The sequence below is a fragment of the Lissotriton helveticus genome, chromosome 8 (genome assembly GCF_964261635.1).
Source record: "Lissotriton helveticus chromosome 8, aLisHel1.1, whole genome shotgun sequence".
Lineage (NCBI taxonomy): Eukaryota > Metazoa > Chordata > Amphibia > Caudata > Salamandridae > Lissotriton > Lissotriton helveticus.
The window spans coordinates 898301540-898322372 of record NC_136069.1 but is presented as its reverse complement, the minus strand read 5'-3'; the positions used below and the strand labels follow the sequence as shown (position 1 = coordinate 898322372).

The following is a 20833-nucleotide window of genomic DNA, read 5'->3' as shown; positions in this document are numbered from 1 at the left end:
ACGCTGATGCTGCCTGTTCGCCTGGAGGCGCTTTAAATTTTGGCGCGGCCCCTGCTACGCAGGACGCGCGCGGGCCAAGGGCGGGCCTGTCCTTGCCCATCATCGCCCAGAGGAGGCTGGGCTGGGCCACCCCTTCAACTTTCATAGTTTCTGCTCACGAACTGCCGTTTACTAGGTACTGTCTTGATTATTGATATTTCTCCAACTGGATCACACATGACTTTACTAACTAATAACTTCTGGAATTAATTCCTTGACCTATTGCCTTTTTGTTTGACTGTTGTGTGCTTCTAATTCTCTTCCTTGGATTTTCACTCTCGGCTGCGAGCCGTTGCTTAGGGGTACAAGTAAAATGAGCAAGAGCAAGGGAGTGGTGGGCACCCTGGATGCCCTCATTTTTAGGGCAGAATCAATGCTCTGTCACGTGATTGAACTGACAGAGAGGCGCTTATTGCTAGAACCTTTAGCTGTGTCGAGGCGCCATTCTCTAGGCATTATTGATGCAGGCGCTGACCCTTTGAACTGCCCTAATCCCCCGTCAAGGCCACCCTCAGCCTTCCCCCTGAAATCCATCACAATTATTCCATCCGGGACAAACAAGGTCGCAGACCCTTACCTCTCCCATTGAGGACACTGAGGATCCTAAGGACAAGCTGAGAGAGCCTATAGAGAAGCAAAGAGAGGCGCGGGCACCCAAAAATGAAAACAACAAAAACGGTGCTGTTAAAATGCCCACGAGGCGCTTCAAACTCGTACTATCAGCACACAAACTGACATACAAACTACTGATACCCCCTCTGTATGCAGTTTTCAGGGCACTCTGCGGTGGACATTGAGGGGGGGGAAAATCGGGGCTAACCCTGGACAATGTTTTCGCACAATTAAACGACTTGTTTGGTAACAGCGCCTGGAACATTTGGACTCTGCTATTAGCAAAATGATCGGCCTACATGAGACATTACAGCCTGCTACTGTCGCGGGGGAGAGTCGGGGTCCAGTAGCACCACACACACATCAGCCATAGCCCCACTCGAAAATGTGTTAGCTAGGATAACGGCAATTCAGGACATGTTACGTAGTGGTCAAGGAGTATATGCTGGAAATGTGTTGCCTAACCATTCAGTATCGGATGGTAGAATAATAGTTCCCCCTTGTAGGGCAAGCCCCCTCATGTTCTATATAACGTACCCATAGAATAAAAGAGTACCTCCAGGCCAACATTAAATTCTGTCCCTGCTCATGTTAAGCCCCCTAACACTGTCCTGCCACTTATCTCGTCCGCTGTCTCTATGCAGAAAGTAGAGGCAAACTTGAGCCTGCCTCCTGAAGCCACTCCATTGACCATAATTTTAGCTAATGTACCGCCCCTCGTCCCTCAGGCAACCGAATCTTGGGAGGAGTTGAGAAACAAGGCACGCTGCTGGCTCGGGACTAAAACCGGGCTAACAGAGTCCTTGTTCACTGAATTTAAAATGGCATGAAGGGTAGGCTGGGTAGGAAGAAGGGGAAAAACACTCCCTGGGGACTGTGTTGTTCGTACTTTTAAATCAACATGTTTGGTACACGAGATTCTCTGTAGACTTGGTAGTGATCTGATAGCAACATCTGGAATACATGTCCTGCCCCTGGGGTATTTGTATCCCCCTAGGAATCAATCTTATCAGTCCTTACAGGGGAGACCGATAACCACTAATACCCATCAACAGTTTAGCTTACCTGTTCACAACAGGTTCAATATTTTACCTTCTTTAGAAGTTATAGATTGACTAGTTTACTTACTGTGGCACAAAGCAGGACCACAAAAAATATCCACCCCATCTTAAATTTGGTATCTATGGATCAAATGAATCCCATTTCTAACATCAGACTTAGTGTTGAAAATCTACTTGAGTCCCCTCCCACTTATCAAAATTTGGGTCCACCTGATAATGTCTTACCGGCGGGCCCAGTGGCGGATGCTAATCCAGCTACTGATAATAATGAGTTGGGACTCCACACAATAGATGTAAACATTAGCCACCCATGCTCCTCAAGTGACGCTGTGCTTTATCCCAAAGTAACCAGCGCGGATAACGGTTCTACCAAGCGTGTAAGCTAGGGAGATCTCGGGTCTGGTCTATTAAACGTGCTTTTAATGGAACGTGGCTGGCCTCATTTCCAAACTGTCTATTCACGATTGGTTTAAATTCATTTATGATTTTGACGTTTTATGCTTTCAGGAAACATGGGCAACTGAAATTATACATATTAATGGGTTTAAATCTTTCTTTACTGCGGCAGTGCCCTCCAGCCACTGGAGGAATAAGGGCGGATTAAGTATCTTCATATCCCACAGGCTGAATGCAAGTAGGATGTCCCTTGTTGCATCTAATATCTATTACTAGGTCTTAAAAATACATATTTATATACATCATAGTATTGTCCTTTTAAACTTTTATAATAATATCCCTGCCTCAGGTATGAGGGAAGTTATTAGGGAGGTACAGGTGGATCTGGTCGCAAGCCTAGGGAACACATCCAAAGATCATTGCATAATTTGGGGAGGGGATTTTAACGTGGGCCCCTGTATTATATGGAAGGTGGTCACTGTGGCTTGCTACCCGAGGATGGTATAGATTTCTCCCATTTCTCTCATTCTCCTGCTGGAGAAACGTTAAATTTGATTAAATATTCCATGGACCTAGGCTTTGTCAATAATCTGTGCTCACCGCCCATACCGTTTAGTAGCACTTTTAACGGTCGTGGGTTGTTATCTAACATTGACTTTTTTTAATATCAAATAGATACGCTGATAGAATTTACAATTTTAACACTAATGATGTAGTATTGCCAGTTCGAGCACTATCCACAGGATCTCTGCCAATCGAGCCCTTAAAAGATATTGTCATTAACAGGCCCAACGGATATACTATCATATGGGCAGGGCTAGACACTTTACAACTAACCAAGTCACTTCCGACTACTTGCAAAGCAGACTTCTCGAATTGTTTGGATGAAACGGCCACAGACCTAATCATTTGTAACTCCTTTCGTAATATCTCAAAGGCAATTTATAACAAACTTAAAAGCACAACCAACAGTAGGTCAGGCTGGTATGATTCCCAGTGCAGCAAGTCACAAGCAGCTTTGAAATCTGCCTTGAATGAGTCGAAGAGATCGGAAAGCAGTTAAATGGGCTAGGGCGGCATATAACCTCTTAAAAAACGCAAAGAGGCCATTAGACTTGAAATATGGCAGGCACTTAAGCAGGCTTCTGCCTTAAAGGATATGAAAGGTTTTTGGAAGGTTGTAAATGCTCTGTTCCTGGCCGCCAAAAAAGTAAAGGAAAACTTGAATTTGTTGATAATTTTTCATACCTGGGCATTGTTTTTGATAAACGGGGCACATGGGTAAAAGCCGTAAACTGTAGAAAACTACTCTTCACAAAAGCTATAGGCGCCTAGATCAATTTCGCTAGGAGACTGGGTCAGCGTCCCATCAATGATCTATTGACAATTTACAAAACCAAATGCATCTCAGTTGCTCTGTATGGAGCCAGCATCTGGGGATATGTAAACGTGGAGTCCCTTCAATGAATTGAGAATCAGTTTTTAAGGTACCTATTAGCTGTTCCTGATAGTACGGTACGTATATTTGTCATTCTGAATTGGGATGGCTATACCTGTCCGATCTTATTAAAATACAGCCGAGTGGCATAAGGTCTGGACAGATGTGACCACAGGTTTTAACAGGGATGTGATTTTAGACTGCCTGAACATGCCACAAGTAAAAAGTATCCCTTGGCTTGCCTATATTAAAACTTTATGTGCGACTTAGGCCATCCTGAGTTTTTTGCTAATCCTTAAAGCCTGTCCCTTATTACGAGGAGGGAATTAAAATCAATATGCATAAACCACCTGGAGATGATCAGGCTGTCCTCTAATATCATGAAACCTTCAGTGAGAGCTAACCAATTGCTCCTGACTCCGACTGGGATACAACCATATTTATTACGTACTTCCAGTAAACAGGACATGTTTTTATTGACGCGGCTACGTTTAGGCAACTTTCACAACCTGGTTACCTTTCCCCAGATTATCGATTGGTCACGTTCTCTATGCCCTTGTCCCTGTGACAATATTTCAACACAGACAACAATCCACATCATGTTCTTCTGCAAGTTGTTTAACTCACTCAGGAAAAGATGGATTCTGTCTTTCCTGAAAACACAAGGCTTGAGAACTTGCCGACCCGCTTTTATCAAGCTGTAACTGTATGATGAAATTGTTAGTGACCATATTACTAAGTTTCCGAAAGGGGTGATCAGAACTAGAAAAATGATGCAAGGCCCGAACCACGATTAAATGAGAATGGTTATCAATCATGTTTTGGTGGTGCACTGAACGGAGATGGTGGTTTTTCAGTGTAAATTGTATTTGTTGCTACATGTTTTACGTTTTTTATTTTAATTTATTTGCTTGTAATATTTTGTCTGTGTTAATTGACGTGTTGCGTGCTTTTATGATCTGATTTTTAAAATCGAATAAAGCGGATCTTAACTTGACTTGGATCTGTACTGTCTCCAGAACTTTTTTCCAGTGTCAGTCAATGTGGGCTCTACTGATCCCTCTTGTATAACGTTACACTGTGAACTTTGCAATGCAGTTTCTGTGTATGTAGAGAGCGTGGATGTGCACTAACTGAGTGCAGTGAGTGAGTACTGGGGCCAGTGGAATCCATTTTGGATACTCCTGGATTAGTAAGGCACAAGAAGAAGGATAAGGACAGTTTCCCCAGATAGTTTAAGTATATTGCCTGCATTTCTGTGGTGGAGGATGGAGACATGGCTTCCTTTAGAAATTCAATGAGGGCCTTATTAGGAAAGGACTGCCAACTAGTTCTTTCTGAGCACTGCCATTTGGTGGATGACAGGGGCAAGGGGTACGAGTGAAGTTTATATTGCTCAATGTGTGGAAGTTTTTAGGCAGGCCCTTCTCTTTTTACTGCTTTAGGAAGGCTGATGGCAACACAGTGCAGGTATCTCACATTGCACGGTGCCCATATTTAGGATATTCTGCATTAAGCCTGCACCAGTGCAACTCCCTGTAAAACCCTTCAGGTGCAACCTCAAAATGACATTTGAAAGATCTATACACATGGGATCCAAGCCCCTCCACTTTGTTTCATTCCCACATTCTTCAGGTAGCTGCCTGATGGCCAGTCTCCCAGAGTTAAGGGGACATCATCTGAATTTTTCTCTTTCTGCTGGAGGAGCTGAGGGTCTGTCAAGTGCGTAGAAACCGGCCTTCTGACAGATGGAAGAAGTGTAAATGGTCCTGCAGATGTACAGGCTGTCCAGGAGAAGTCTAATTATTCCCACCATGAGCAGCAAACAGAGAAGGCAGACTACTCAGAGAGCAAAGTTAGAAATAACCAGTATCATGAAAGGGCCCCAGTGCTTTCTGTACAGGTCTTATGAGAGTTGCATTAACATTTGCAAAACTCAAGTACCAGAGCATCGCCCAGCAGTATGCGAGGGCTTAAAAGACTGATGCTGCGACACTGCAGAGAACCACCAAAGTGGGAACCCGATCGGCCTAGAGGCCGCAACTGGGCAAGCTGAGCACCTGTGTATAACTAACCAAGAAGATCACTGCTGCTTAAGACGAGTGCCACTGCACAGACCCACATCACTGATTTCATCCCATGAACACGGTCTCAAAGCGGTCACCACAGCCACCCATAGAGGAAAGGTATTGCCATCGTAGAGGCGGGGCATAAACAGTGCTCATTGCAGTGCTAAAACTGTAATAATAAGTGCCAAGCAAATGTAGGGCTTAACCTACACATGTGACAAAAGAGAAGCACCTGCAGACTAGTCTGTCATGAATGCCAAAGCAGTTAAAGACACTGTGCTGAATTGCATATCTGACTAGTGAAAGTATTTGATGTTATTTGCATCCGTGCTTATCGATGCCTAAACCTTTAGAGTGTTGGGGACTGAACTCGTGGAATCAATCCCCTACAGGGTAGAAGTTAAAGGCATACTTTATAGTGATATGGGGCAACTTCTACGTTCTTAAAGGCAATGGTGGATGGCGTCTTGGCTGCTATGTTAGAGGAAAAAGGTAACCTAGCAAAAGACAGAGCCTGGGACTCCTGTGTTTAAGTCTGTGTAGCAATACGGTAACACAGTTATGCTTGATGTATTGCTCTGGCAAGGGTGGCTAAATGCTGTTGCAAGAGAAGAGGTTGCATATGCTATAAACATTGTATATGGACACTTCAATGTTTAATCACCTCGATAACCTTTACTTTCAATCCACTTTAAGGATCTTTACATCAAATGAAGTTAGAATCACTCTAAACCTATGGTCATGTTGTTGTATGCTGTACTTCTAAGGTGTTGGCGATTTGGCCGTATGAGTTTTATATTCAAATATTGCTAGCTCCATGCAAATTTAGAGTATCCACGACTTTTACTTGAAATAATAGAATAAGTTGGCGAGTTAAACAGAAACAAAACAATATTTGAAAAATGTTGCAAATAGAATAAAGAGGCTAACCTCATCTTCATGAAGAAATGTCTACTTACCAATTTTCCTCTTTGTGCGCTTGAAATGCTTTGAGGAAAGATGTATTTTGTTAAGGAAAACATTTCATGAATCATTACATAACTACAGCCTAACATTCTGTAGAACCACAATTCATTAATCATTAAAAACGATTGCAGTTAAAGCCAACATTTCAGGTTGCGTATCAAGAGTGACATGTTTTGCTGACAAGCTTGATTATTACAAATATTTAACATGCCTACTAACTGTGTGAAGTTTGAATGTAAATATTACGGGAAGGAGCACCACAGTAATAAAGTAAACCGGTCAACAGTCCTTGTTGAAGTCCTTATCTTTTTTATTTATTTATTCAATTTTGTAACCGAAAGTTAATTTCCAACAGAAACGTTCATCTTCCAACAGAAAAATGATTCAATCCAATGTAAATAATCCAATCTGAGCATATGATTCAATAATATTCCTTGTTGTAGAAAAGAAAAGACAGCCTACGTGTTTCGTCCCCGAGGGGACATCATCAGGGCTGTAAAAATAACAAAATGGTATATCAGTTTAGAGCTATAGAACCATTATCACAATCCTCACAATCCAAAACAAAATGTATAATTAGAAGCGTTTAACAATATCAAATTTCACGCTTTATTTTTCCAACTTAATCATTATTGAAAAGAACACAGTATTATCCTATCTATTTAACAATCTATGTATTATTGAAAACGTAATGAACAAGTCTGTCTTTTCGCTCTTGTAGTTTCATATAAAATTAACTTACAAAGGGATACACTTGGATTATTTGGACAAGAAATAGACTTACATAGGTAAGATGAACTGTACTGATTTGTGAATAATAGTGTTGTTGACATGAGAAGGGAAATGTTGCAAACGATATAATGAACAAGGATTGGACACTTACAGTGTATTTTAATAATTTCTTTAGAAAAAGTGCGGGCCCTAGGAGAATTTGAAACCTTCTTGATCTACATGAAGGGAGATAGTTTCATTACTTTTACTTATTGTTAATCCATATTAGGTATGTTTCGTTTTTGCATCTAAGACTACACTGGGATGTTATGTGAATAAATAAGGATGTCCTACTTAAAATGAAACTGAAATAATTATGGGTGTAAATGCCCCTACTTTCGATATGGAAAAAGGAACAAAGTAGTGGTCCGTCCTTACAACTGGCAGAGGGGGTTCTACAACCATGTTAGGTATGTTTGTGAAAATTGGGTCCAAAAGAAGACCCTTGTTATGCGTTAGGGAGCTACCAATCTGAGATAAATGGATCTTTGACAGGACCTGCACAAAATTAGCAGCCTGAGTACTTTCAGAGTCCTCAACATGGATATTTAAGTTGCCCAGTAGTGTACAATTCGTTGTTTGGAGACTGGGCTGCCAGTATTTATTTATTTATAAAGTTTTATATAGCGCAAACACGATCCCGAAGGATATCTGAGCGCTTTACAATAGGTTAGAAGAGAGGACAAAAAAGAAATGTACACAGCAATTGTAAAAATACAGTAAACATTAAACAGTGGTACATGTATAGAGTATAATATTATGCAGAAGAGACGATCCGTGACTGTTAGTTGTGCCATGGAGATAGAAACCAAGAACAACCACCTTATGAGAACTTCCACCCCTTATGGTAAGAATTTGCTCATTAGGAATCTTTTGGCTTCCAGTTTGAAAGCCGCCGTCAAGGAGAGTCTGCGTACGTCCGGGGGAGGAGAGTTCTATATTTTAGGGGCAGCACCAGAAAAGGCTAGGAGATAAGTTCTCTTTTTGCTAAGGATGATCGGTTTCAGGAGGAGAGTAGAGGCGCTTCTTGAGGCCCTCTCCCCACAAGATAGTTCTAGTGTTTGCGCCAGATACGTGGGAGTATTGTAGTGGAGGGTTTGGAGCCTGTAATCAGTCCTGCTGCAGAGTTCAAAGAGGCCTTTAGTGGAGCCAAGGCATATTTGGGAAGAGTTGCACTGCCATAGTCTAACCTTGGTAAGACAAGCACTTGTACCACTTGCTTGAAATCATTTTGTGGCAGGAAGGGTTTGATATTTCTGAGTGCCCTCGTCAAGTGGTTCGCTCCCTTACAAACACTGCTGATATGAGTCTTCATACTCAAGTGCTTTTCTACAGTGACTCCGAGTGATTTGGCTGAGTCTATGATGATCGGAGTGCAGTTGAGAGCAGGGAGGTGAGACATCCAGAGATCGATCTTGGGGGTGTGGTTCGGAGGGGAGATGAGCAGGAACTCAGTTTTGGAGGCGTTAAGCAGGAGATGGTTCTCCATTAACCAGTTTTGAGTAGACGTGAGGATAGAGTTTAGTGAGATGATGTTTTCCGGGGATGACATTTTCAAATAGAGTTGTGTGTCGTCGGCATACATGTGGAAGAGAATGTTCATGGAGTTAAGTGAGTTTGCAAGAGGTTCCAAGAAAAGGTTGAAGAGGATAGGAGAAAGGGTGGATCCTTGGAGGATCCCCACGAGTACTGGAGAGGGCTGAGAGAGAGAGTGGTTTCCCTTGACTCTTTGAGATCTGTGATGAAGGAAGGATGAGAACCAGTGGAGCACCCGTTCAGAGTAACCCATTCTGTTTTGTAGGATGGATAGGAGAATGTCATGATTAACTGTAAGGAATGCAGAGGAAAGGTCAAGGAGGATCAAAAGGCAAGATTCCTTTTTGTCAATCATTTTCAAGATGTCATCAATAATGAGTATGAGGGCCGATTCGGTGCTGTCACCCCTCCGAAAACCAGATTGGATGATGGTCTAGGAGTTGGTCATTCTCAATGTGAGCACAGAGCTGGGATTGGACACATTTTTCAAGGAGTTTCGCTAGGGTGGGGATTTTGGAGATAGGATGGAAGTTATAGAGATCCGATTTGTCGGCGTTGATTTTTTTTTAGAATAGGAGAGACCTGGGCTGCTTTTAGGCAGTCGGGGATTGAGCCTTGAGATAAGGAGGCGTTTAAAATCCTGGTCCAGGTGGGGATGAGAGTGCTCGATCTTTTTGAAGATGGCCAGAGGCAAAAGATCACCGAAGTGGTTGGACGGGTTGATAGTCTGGAGAATTTTTTTCAATGTCTTTTGCACTAAACGAGGAAAAGGTGCCCCATGACGCATTGTTCTTAGGGTCGAAGACGGTCTGGATACCCTTTTCAGGGAAGTTGGAGGGCGAGGCAGCTATAGAGGGGGGAATTAGGGCCTTCTTAGAGGCAAGGTCGATTGAGAGGAGTTGTGATTTCTCAGTGAAGAAAGCGTCAAATTCCTAACAAGAGGGTGAGTTACAACTCGAATCAGAGAGGCTTGGACCAGTAACAGATTGCTGTTTGACCAATTCGAAGAGTTTCTTGGGGCGATTTGCCGCTTGGTCTAGTTGTAGTCTGAAATAATCAACCTTAGCTTTCTTGATCTGTTTATTGCAGAGGTTTCTGATATCTCTCAGGAGTTTTAGCTGATCCGAGGAAGGATTGGATTGCCACGAACATTCAGCTGCTCTAAAGTTGCGGCGTTCCGAGTTTAAGTTTTCATTGTACCACGGTTTGGAAATTTTTGATGAAGTATTTTTAAGCTGGAGTGGAGCAATGTTATCCATGATTTTGGAAATGCTCGAGTTGTAGTGGTCCGTGAGAGTTTGAACCTCGACCAGGTCAGCTTGGGAGGAAAGGACGTATTTACATTGGGCAGCTAGTTTGTCGTGGTTTATTGATCTGAGATCTCGTTTCCAAATCTTTGATTTAAGCGGTTGGGCCTTCCTCAATATTGTAAAGATCATGGACACAGTGGATGATGGAGGAAAGTACTTTATTCAGTATAAAACAACCGGAATTTTTTTTTTTTTTTCATCAAATATTTTAAGAGTTCATACCGTGTTTATCTGGGGTTGTTGTAGAAACTTCCACGTCTTCAAAAGATAAAGTCTTTTCTCCAATCTTCATATAGGATGGTTTTTCAACTTCTTTCTTTCTTTTCTTTGAATGCTTTGGTGAATCCGATCCTCGTGGCCACTGTAAAGATCATGGACACAGTGGATGATGGAGGAAAGTACTTTATTCAGTATAAAACAACCCCAGATACATCCATAGACAGCTTCCTCTGCAACTGTCTTTCCTTGGACTGCTCCTTGGATTCCACACTCTGGAATCCAGTGAGCACTGAGTGACACTTGGAACTTTACTGCATCATTATGAATATATTAAGATACAACAAATATCACCTCCCTGTTAATATAAAAGAGGATGCTGTGATGGTCCGACCAGTCACAAAAGGTTATGGATTCTAAAGAGATGGACTGTTTCTTGGAGATGATGAGGTCTAGGAGTTCCCCTTTCGTGTGGGTTGGTTGGTCACAGTGCGGAGACAAATCAAGGTCATTTAGAAATGATTTGAGGCAGGATACCGCGGGGTCATTGTGGTTGGACCAATGCAGGTTGAAGTCCCCTAGGAAGATTTGTGATACTGCAGAGTCGACATTGCTAGAGACGATTTCCATTAACTGCTCAATGAAAGGGAGATTGTCTCCCGGTGGGTCGCAAAAGGTGTGAAGTTTACAGATCGGTAGGTTCTTACTTGAGATGCTGAGGCAAAGGTATTCACATGAGGAGGGGGGAGAGGACTCCAACTGGGAGATGGAGAGAGTATTCCTATAAATGCAGGCTATACCACCACACAATTTCAAGTTTCTGTCAATCCTGACTATATCATGAGTGGGAGGTACTAGGAGGTCTAAAATAAGAGTAGAAGCCGGATTTAGCCAAGTTTCGGTGAGGATGATAATATCTAAATCATTGTGTTGGATGAGGTCACATATATCTGAGGCGTGTTTACTGGCTGATACGCAGTTTAATAGTACACACTTGAGACGAAGCGGATTCGAGGGGGAAGAAGTCTGGGTGATATTCACCCTAGTGAGGTTGTCAGAAATGCTGCATCTCAGATTGCTGGGAGGAACTCTGTTCGGGTTGGGAAGGATGGAGTGTATTTGCCTCAGAGGGATCAGGTTAGCATTGGTCCAGGAGGAGCAGGAAGTGAGATGGTCTTGAGGATCAGTGGACGCTGGGCAGGGCTTACTGCTTCTGAGGCAAGGTGGTGAGTTTGGAGAGGGAGAAGATTTCGAGATGGAGGGGGCTAAAAACTGTCCTTTGTGATAGCTAACCCCTGTAGAGACTCTGGGCCAATTATTACCACTGAACATGGTGAAAAGATCATCCTAAAGGGCTTTCACGTCATGTAACTCAGCCAAGAGATGAAACAGTTGTAGAGATAGATCACCAAGGTGTGCAGCCAAAACTGGGTAATGGTCGGGGGATGACGGTGTGAGTGATCGGAAAGTACTAGAGAACCATTCGATGGTGAGGTAGGAGCCTTCGCACAAGGGAGGGGGTCATTGATCAGAGGGTTGGGTTGACAATAGACCGAAGGGGAAAGTTGCTCAGAATCAGGCCTGGCTGGAGGCAAAGTTATAGGGGAGGGGGAAGGTCCCAGTACATCTGGGACGTTATTTGCAAACTCTGAAGCTGATCCTGGTGGGCGGTAGACAAGCAGTCCTGAGAATGTATATGTACGGGAGAGTTTGACAGAGTATGACAGGCATTCACTGCCTGGAATTGAGACTGGAGAGAACTTTGAGTCTAAAATCTTTTTCACAATGATGGCAAACCCTCCCCCCATCTTGTCGGCCCAGTAATACCTGGCAATTGTATAGACTGGTGGAGAGGTTACAGTCTACAAAGTGCAGTTTCTGAATACACTACAATTAATAATTTGGTTGACTGAAGCAAAACCATATTATTGCAAACATTTAGGATGCCTACTGACTGCCTGAAGATAGACGCTCATGCTATACAAGGATACTCATTAAGTTAGCATGAGGACACACACAAGTCTTGATTTTACAGTGATTCTAGACACACATGTATGTGTACGTAGAAGGCCACTGTGGGCTCTCTCTCAAGAGTACAGGCTATATCCAAGACAGTGTCTAAAAATTGAAGTTTCTGAATAGACTACAATTAACAATTTTGTAGACAGAAGCAAAACTGTAGTTCTTGAAGGCTGTTTGAAGGTCTCCAGTGCAACACACTAAGAGTCTTGTGCTATGCAGGGCAACTTCAGTCATCAATCTTATGCAGTAATTGTGACGAAAAAAGTAATTGTTAACAATATTGTATATAGTCAAAAAGTTTCAGGCATCAGGAGTGTGGTTTTGTGCACAAGCATCTGGCTTTTTACCAAGCGCATCACATCTAACTACTTTACCTATCCATTATAATGGAAGAGTCATAAACCAAGTGTTTTGTACAGTCATGAGTTAACGATCACGATGGAGGACTATCTAATCTTCAATCATTCTGTTCCTCCATGAATTAAAACGTGTTTCCTAGAGAAAAATATTGATCTATTAGATAAATTCCCCCACACACCCAAAGTAAAGAAAAGTATTTAAACAGCACTGCATTTATTTACACAGAAATGCAGCACATTAACATTCACTGTTCTACATGACTATTAGATGAATAAAAGCATACAGAGGTGCTGAATTCCACCAGTGATGGATCTTATTTTTTTGTAGTACCAAGTAGTAATTGAATGGAAGATGGATCAGGAAACAGAGCATGTACATAGTGCCTCACAAGTCCTACCCCGCAAATGTGTTCGGTGGCTAGAGGAGAGCAGGCTTCTCTCTGAGCGGTAGAGCTTTCACCTTGGTGCACAATGCTGTCTGTTGTGCTGTGCGGAAGAAAAATGCTCGCCATCAGAGAGGCAGTAACAGAAACTGGGACGATCAATGTGTGACTTCAAAATAAATAAGATAGAAAACCACACACTTATTGGTCATGTTCTATTTCTTCTGCCCCCACGTTGCCTCAGGTGTGTTAGCCTCTGGAGAGACTGTTGGCCAACCAACCAAACAGAGGTCAATTTTCCAAAGCAGTCACTCTTCACCCTCATGGAATGGAATGGCAAATTGCTAAACAGGAGTAGTGGTCTAAGCATACTCATTGCACAACTTCCACTACACTGCTTTATTTGGGTCGACTTGCAGATTGGAAGCCTCCTATTGAATTTCTAAAGCAAGTCAATCTAACAAATTAATCAGTTTAATAAAAAAACAGAACTCAATACAGTTCTAAATCTTTGCAATAAAATGCCAGAAATGCCAAGGTAGGGTTATTTACTTCTCCAGGGTTGTCTAGCTAAAGTTAAACTAAAAATGCAATTAAGCACATTCTGATATGAATGGTGTTCTACTAGGTAAATAAAAAGAAATATACCAAAATAAATAAAATACAGCATTCTGTTTCCAACCAAACACTGAAGAAAAGGATATTGGACTACGACTGTCTGGAATTTGTATCCCTCTATAAAATCATGGTTTGCAACAGCATATGTACACCTGAAAAATAAAGTGTTGGAGATATCAATACCATAATAACATTTCTGGATAAAATCAATTATATTGTCATTCTGTGAATTGCAGCAGTACATTAAATGTCTAAAAATTAAACATCAGCATGATCTCGAAATAATACTTCAATTGAAACACTGTATGAGCTACACACCAATATGCATCAAAGATATGCCTTTTCATGAGACTGTATCACTCCCTTTCTTCAGACCAAAAACCCCATCCCAGATTGCATCCGATACGAACCTCAAGAATATACCTTAAATCCTAACACGCTGCTCTAAAGTCTTCAAGTATTTCAGTCATGACTTATGAAAGACCAATGTGCAAAGTATTATTCGGAAGGCAGTGTGCAATAAAAAGGAAGAAATATTCCCCCTAGTATCACAATTCAACTAGATAGGATACTTCACAATACTGACTTGTAGGATCCTTAAACTGGGACTGGAAAGTTTACTTGCACCAGTGGTATTTGTGAATCTATACATCTCACACATACACTTAATCCATTGCTCTACCCTATGTGCTTTCTTTTTCTGTCCCTTAATGAAAGGAAACAACTTGTGCCCATGCAAACCCATGGGATGCCTTTGATTATATGAAAAGGGTGGAGCCAAGCAACTTATGAAAAATATAATAAGTACTAAAACAGGACAAAAGCATAAGCAAAAACAGAGCATTTAAAGTACCGATTTACAAAAAAAACAACATGGTGACCAAGCACATACTCTAGAATTCATAATATAAAGCGTACAAACTAGGTGCAGAATAAACAAGGTAGACTCACACAAGAGTTGTGGATCAGGACACTAGCAAGCCACAGTTGCTACGTTTGCCCTAGTGAAATAGACATGGACTGCCATAATCCCCAATGCAGGGAAAGGGTACTTCTTTAAATGTCAATAAAAGATTGACTAAAAGAAAAAAAAGATTCAGTGCACGATGGACACTAAAAGGGTGGGATGTTGGGAGCACTGCAGGGCTAGTGAAAACACTCAAGATATTTCAAAGCCTGAAGATTCATGGCTGACTCTAAACAGGTGAGAAGCACAGCCCTAAATTTGGAGACCAGAGGTGGTTTCCTTTAACTTTTTGCGCACTGTGAATGTCAATCCATAATCTGGAGTGCCATTACTAATGAAGCCTTTAGTGGGGGCACAGGAAAGTGGATCCTCTACCAGTTTCCTGGCACAGCAGAATATTTTATGGGTACTTACTTTTGAACTAGAGATACAACTATTTGGACAATTATGGGTTAGGATGCCTTATGAAAGATGGACCTGTATTTGTTAACTTCATTCTTTGAGGCCTCAGGAGACACAATGGCAGCAATAGAAACTGCAAGAATGGGGTTGCAGATCTGTCACACAACATACAAGAGGCAGCAAGATTTTTCAGAGGAAACTGACAACCCTTTGCCAGCAGTAAGAGGTTCCTGTTAGACCTGGCATCCTTAGTGTGCTTCTGCCTCCTGTATTTTTGACTATGTGCTGGACTTTGTGTTTGCTGGTTTATGAACTGTGGCCACTTTACCACTGCTGATCAGTGCTTAAGTGCAAGTGCTCCCTGAGTAAATTATGATTATGTTTGGTAATCCATGATTGGCATGTTTGATTTACTGGTAAGAACCTTGTAAAAAACAAAACAACGTGTGTGCCCAGGGCCTGTAAATCAAATGCTACTAGTGGGACTGCAGCATTGACAGTGCCACCCACATGAGCAGCCCTGCAAACCGGTCTCATGCCTTCCACTGCAATGTCTGAAAGTGCAGTTTTAAACAGCCATGTCGACCTGACAAGTGTTCCCACCTCCCAGGACCAAACCATCCCTTTCTCTACATGTAAGGCACCCCAAGGTAGGCCCAAGAAAGCCCAGTGGGCAGGGTGTAGTGTATGTGAAAGGTAGGACATGTACTGGTATGCTTTACATTTCCTGATCGGAAAATAATGACAATTTCGTTTTTCACTACTGCAAGGACTGTCTCTCCCAAATGTTATCACCGGAACTGCCTTGTAACACATCACAAGTGTAACTTTCAATTGGGTATTTATTTATTTATTTTTATTTATAAGGTTTTATATAGCGCTAACAAGATCCCGAAGGATATCAGAGCGCTTTACAAAAATGAAGGAAATACATATGTTTTTTCGTTTTAAATAGAAAAAATTGTGAACACAAAGTTTTGCAATACAGTAGGATTTAGCATACAGAGATTATTTTCACAGTTCATTTTAAATACATTAATTGATTACATTTACAAATTTTTCCTGTGCCTAAATATGCATTTCAAAAAGTTAAGAACATGATAGCAGGTAATTTCTGTCTCTAAAAACTGTAGATATAGCATGGCCGGACGACACTGCTTAAAACCCCAAGATTTTAACAAAGACAATAACCACAATTTACAGTGTTCTTTATAAAATTTGCAAAACATGACTACATGTAGGGTGGATTGTGCTGAGTTTTGATCACAAGGACAGAGGGGTAAGGGCGAGTCCCAAGAATTGATTGTAGGGAAGGCTACTAGCCTATGAAATAGATTTAATCTGAATCTCGTCAAAAGAAAACGGTCAAAATTACTCATTTCAAGATTTAGGTAGGGCTGAATAGTGAAGGTGGTCTGGACCATTATGGCGTGATGGACAGAGGGGTTTGCCTGATTCGGTAAGGAGTCTCAGGTTGTCCAAGTGGCGCAGGGCCACATCTTTTAGTTCTTTCTTGGAGATTTCACAAATCTTTTCCGGAGTGGAGTAGTAAGTCTCCAATCCTAGATCAGTAAAGAAATTCTTGATATAGGCGAGCCATTTTATTTTTAGGGAATGGTCCAATGACATGGCATCTACCACTATCCTCTTAGTAAGTGCATTTTTTCCCCGAGGTCCAGATGCGCCGCCATAGGAGCAGTGGTTGAATTCTTGCCAGATCCTCAACATATGGGGTGCCTAGTTCAGCGTGGCACGCATATGTTGAGGATCGCTTTGGGGCCATCAGGAGGAACCTAAGAAATGCATTTTCTGCAACCTGTAGCGCGGAGACATCTGTATGGCCCCAGACGCCAGCCCCGTACAATGCTGTTGACTGGCATTTGGCTCTGTATATTTTTAATAGTTCAAGGGGTGGCCGTTTGCCTAGTTTTTGCGAAAAGGACACCAAGGCTGCTATGGCTCTCTTAAAACAATGCTTCCTGGCCTCGACTGCCGCCTTCCAAGACAGTTTGTCATCTATCGTGATGCCCAGGTAACAATAATCAGAAGTAAATTCTATTTTTTGATTTTTTAGCACTAAGTCTTTAGGCTGCTTTCTCCCTGTGCCTGCCGTCATTACAAAAGTCTTCGTCACATTTATATGGAGATCAAGGCTACCCATAAACGAAGAATATCTACAGAGTACCTTCTGAAGTTCGCGAGGAGTCCGTGCCAGCAGGACGGCATCGTCCGCATAGAGTTGAGCGGGAATCGGGCGTCGTTTTGCCTGTGGGAGGTCCTGGGCACCCCTCAAAAGCTCAACCTCCAAGCTGTTAGTGTAGAGGGAGAATAAGAAGGGAGCCAGGACACATCCTTGCCTGACTCCACGCTCCACTCCAAATGACGTCGATAGCTCGCCCTTTGTACCAAAACGGACTCTCGCGGAAGGCTTGGAGTACAGTTCCCTCAAAAAGTTTAAAAGTGGCAAGTCCACCCCCATTTGAGACAACACGGACCGTAATTTTTCATGGGAGACACAATCAAATGCGGCAGAAAGATCCACATAGACCATGTAGAGTCTGTCCTGCTTTGCGTGTATGTACTTTCCAATGATGATAGAGAGGTTTAGGGCCTGTTCCACTGTCCCGAAGCCCTCCCGGAATCCAAATTGCAAATCAGACAGAATGCCTCTCTCCTCCACCCATTGCTGTAGTCGCTCCAGGATTACCCTGCCTGCTATCTTGCCCAACGAATCCAACAAGGATATCGGGCGGTAGCAGACAGGGTCCTGGCGATTTCCCTTTTTAAAAATCGGGACCATCACTGACCTTGTCCAGGACTCCAGGAGTCCTTTCTTTGCGGCTGCCGTGCATACCCTAGTAAGGATAGGGGCCCAGAGGTCTGTGTTGTCTTTAAAAAGATCGACCGGGACTCCATCCGGCCAAGGAGCTTTTCCATTTTTGCTTGCTTTTATGGCCAGAAGGATCTCCGGGAATTCAAACTCTATTTGGATGGGATATGTGACGTCTGGGGGTATTTCTCGTTCAGCTTCTTGGTTTATTACTCGCTTTTGGAAGATTCTGGAAAAGTGCGATACCCATACTGTCTCGTCTATGGCTACTTCAATTTTTGGAGTTTTTTCATCTGCCAAGAATGGGGTTCTCACTACTCTCCAGAATGCTTCGCTGTTTCTTTCTTGGGCACTAGAGTGGAGTTCGTCCCATAGGGCCTGCTTCAGTTCTGCCTTTCTCTTCTTCCTTGTTACAAGGTATTCCTTTCTTAGGGTGGCAATTTGATGGGGATCCCTATCGTCTTTATTTAGTGCTATCTTAAGTTTGGAATGAGCCTGGGTACAGTCATGATTAAACCAGCCTTTATTGCTCAAGGGTCGGGTACTTGGTCTTGCTGTGTGGGTAGAGATAGAGATTTGGAGTTTGGGTTCTCTGAACTCAGAATTTAAAAACACATCTTTCTGTGAAGGTGGTTTTTAAATTGTGCGTTTGAAAATGCTACTTTTAGGATGCGGGCATTTTCTTGCTTTATCAACCTGTGCCTCTGCCTGCACGTGGATTCCATGTTTGGTTTAGACTGACAGTTCACTGTTTGTTCACTCACTCTAGACAGTCGCACAAAAGGAGCTGAGGAGGCCCTGCATATCCGGATTGCCCATCACCAAGCTGATGGGCCTTTCTGAGCTAAAGTGGTGGGAGGAGTTGTCACTGACACCTGAACAGGGCTATGCCTGTCCTCTCACAGTGCTGTCTCCACCCCCCAGTAGTGTGTCTAAAGGTAGGACAGGGAAAGGCAGAATCTGAGCCCTATAAAGACTATACTCTGAACTATGCCTACTTCAAAGGCCAAAAGGGGTATACGTTTTTGACCTGGAACCCCAAATTTTTAAAACACTTCCGACTGAGTTTCTGCCAAGAAGAAGAGCTGAAAAGCTGTCAGGAGGAGTACTGCCCCTTTGCTGCGCTGCTTTGCTGGGTCGGCCTGCAGTTGCAGCTTCTGTCTGTAAGCAGTGAAAAACTGGACTTTGCTTTCTTGAATCATAATTTCCAAAGTTCTTGTTGGAAATGGGATCCCCGGCTGGCCAGGGCTTTCGCCAAAGTCAGTCAGAGACCACCACTCCCAAGTCAGGGCAAGGGAGTTACACGCCAAGATAACCCCCGCTCACCCTCTAGGTAACGTGGCGCGAGCAGCAAGGCTAAACTTGGAGGCGATGTAAGTTAAGTATTTGCGCACGCACCCCAGCAACAACACCCAGGCCCACCACAAAGGAAACTCCACACAAGGTTATATAAAAATAGCCTTTGTATTACACCAAAACACATTAGATAAAACACACACTTTACAATGTGCCAGAGGCACGGGCAGAATTTACAAGGGATTATTTACAAGACAGGGCCACCTGGACCACTGTCAGGAATCAGAAGTAACACTTTCAGAAATAGCACTTTGAAGGTAAAATTACTTTAGCACAAAATATAAAAGTAGAGCACACAACCAGTAATCACTGGTAACAGGACCTCACTAGCACCACCTGTACTAGGGAGAAAACAACCACCTACACATCACAGTACCTATAGGGGTGGAAGCACATAACACATGATGCAATGCATAACATTCATTCAGAGGTGTAAGGGAGGAAAACACATGATGCATCACAATACATTCAGAGGTGTAAGGCACATGACGCATAAAAACACATTCAGAGGTGCAGAAAGAGTACAGTTGCGCCAAACTCACGTACGTCACCACCTGTGACTGTCCCTAGGCCAACTGGCCTTTCTGGGGCTAGGACGCCCTGTGTCCAATGTCAGGGGGGGCCTAAACGTAGCAGTTGCCCACAAAGTGCTGGGCAACTGGTGCAACAATGTTTGAGCCTGCCAGGGCTCAAGAACAACAGTGGGGCCAATGGGGGAGCCTCTCTGGGCTCTTCAACACAACTTTGGCGCCTGGAGCCTCTCTCCGGGCCCTAAGAAATGACTGTGGCCCTCCAGAGCCTCACTGGGCTCTAAGAGCAAATGGACTGCCCCTGAGCCTCTCTGGGCTCCTTAACACTGGGGCGCCTTGAGCCTCTCAGGGCTCGTGAAATAATTGCCCCCTTTGAGCCTCGGGGCTCGCAAACAGAAAATGCCCCCGAGCCTCTCTGGGCTCAAAGCAACAATGGTCCTCCCAGAGCCTCTCAGGGCTCTTGACCACAGAAATGGGGGCACTCTAAGCGGGGGTCCCCCTCCTGGGGACTCCCAAGGCAATGGTGCGCACTGAGCCTCTCGGGGCTCTTGAGGAAGACAGAGGCCCCCGTGAGCCTCCTCTGGGCTCAAAGCACAAAGCGCGAGGTCGCGCTACCGAGGGGGGGGGGGGGGGGCGGACACCGACAATGTGTCCCGGTGCCCCTCCCTTGTCTGGTGCACTCACCGGCTTCTTTAGATGCTCCCTCGGTCTGGGGAGTAGCGCGTCTCCTCTGCCCGGAGGCTCTTCTTCTCCCCGGGGCTCTCCCTGCAGGCAGCAGCTTCCGCCTGCCTCTCTCCTGCCCCCGGCCTGCCTGACTTCAGGGTCGCGGCTGCGGGGGCGGGACTTCCGGTCGGCCCGCTCTCCGATTGGCCGGCCGGCGAGAACACTTCCGGGTCGCACTTGGCAGCGGCCCGGCAACGTTTTAAAAACACTCCGGGCTGCGGCGGTGAAT

General features: G+C 43.6%; 1 protein-coding gene across 4 annotated transcripts in view; it reads right to left on the bottom strand.

Annotated features, from left to right (window-relative positions):
- The window catches only part of PCID2 (PCI domain containing 2), a 339645-nt gene that overhangs the window by 138976 nt on the left and 179836 nt on the right, over positions 1-20833 (bottom strand). For all 4 annotated transcript variants that reach the window (XM_078657682.1, XM_078657681.1, XM_078657679.1 and 1 more), the window contains 2 exons: positions 13883-13948; positions 6575-6616 (listed from right to left, as the gene is read on the bottom strand). In XM_078657682.1, the coding sequence (XP_078513808.1) occupies positions 6575-6616; positions 13883-13948 (108 nt within the window). The remainder of the gene's footprint in view (positions 1-6574; positions 6617-13882; positions 13949-20833) is intronic.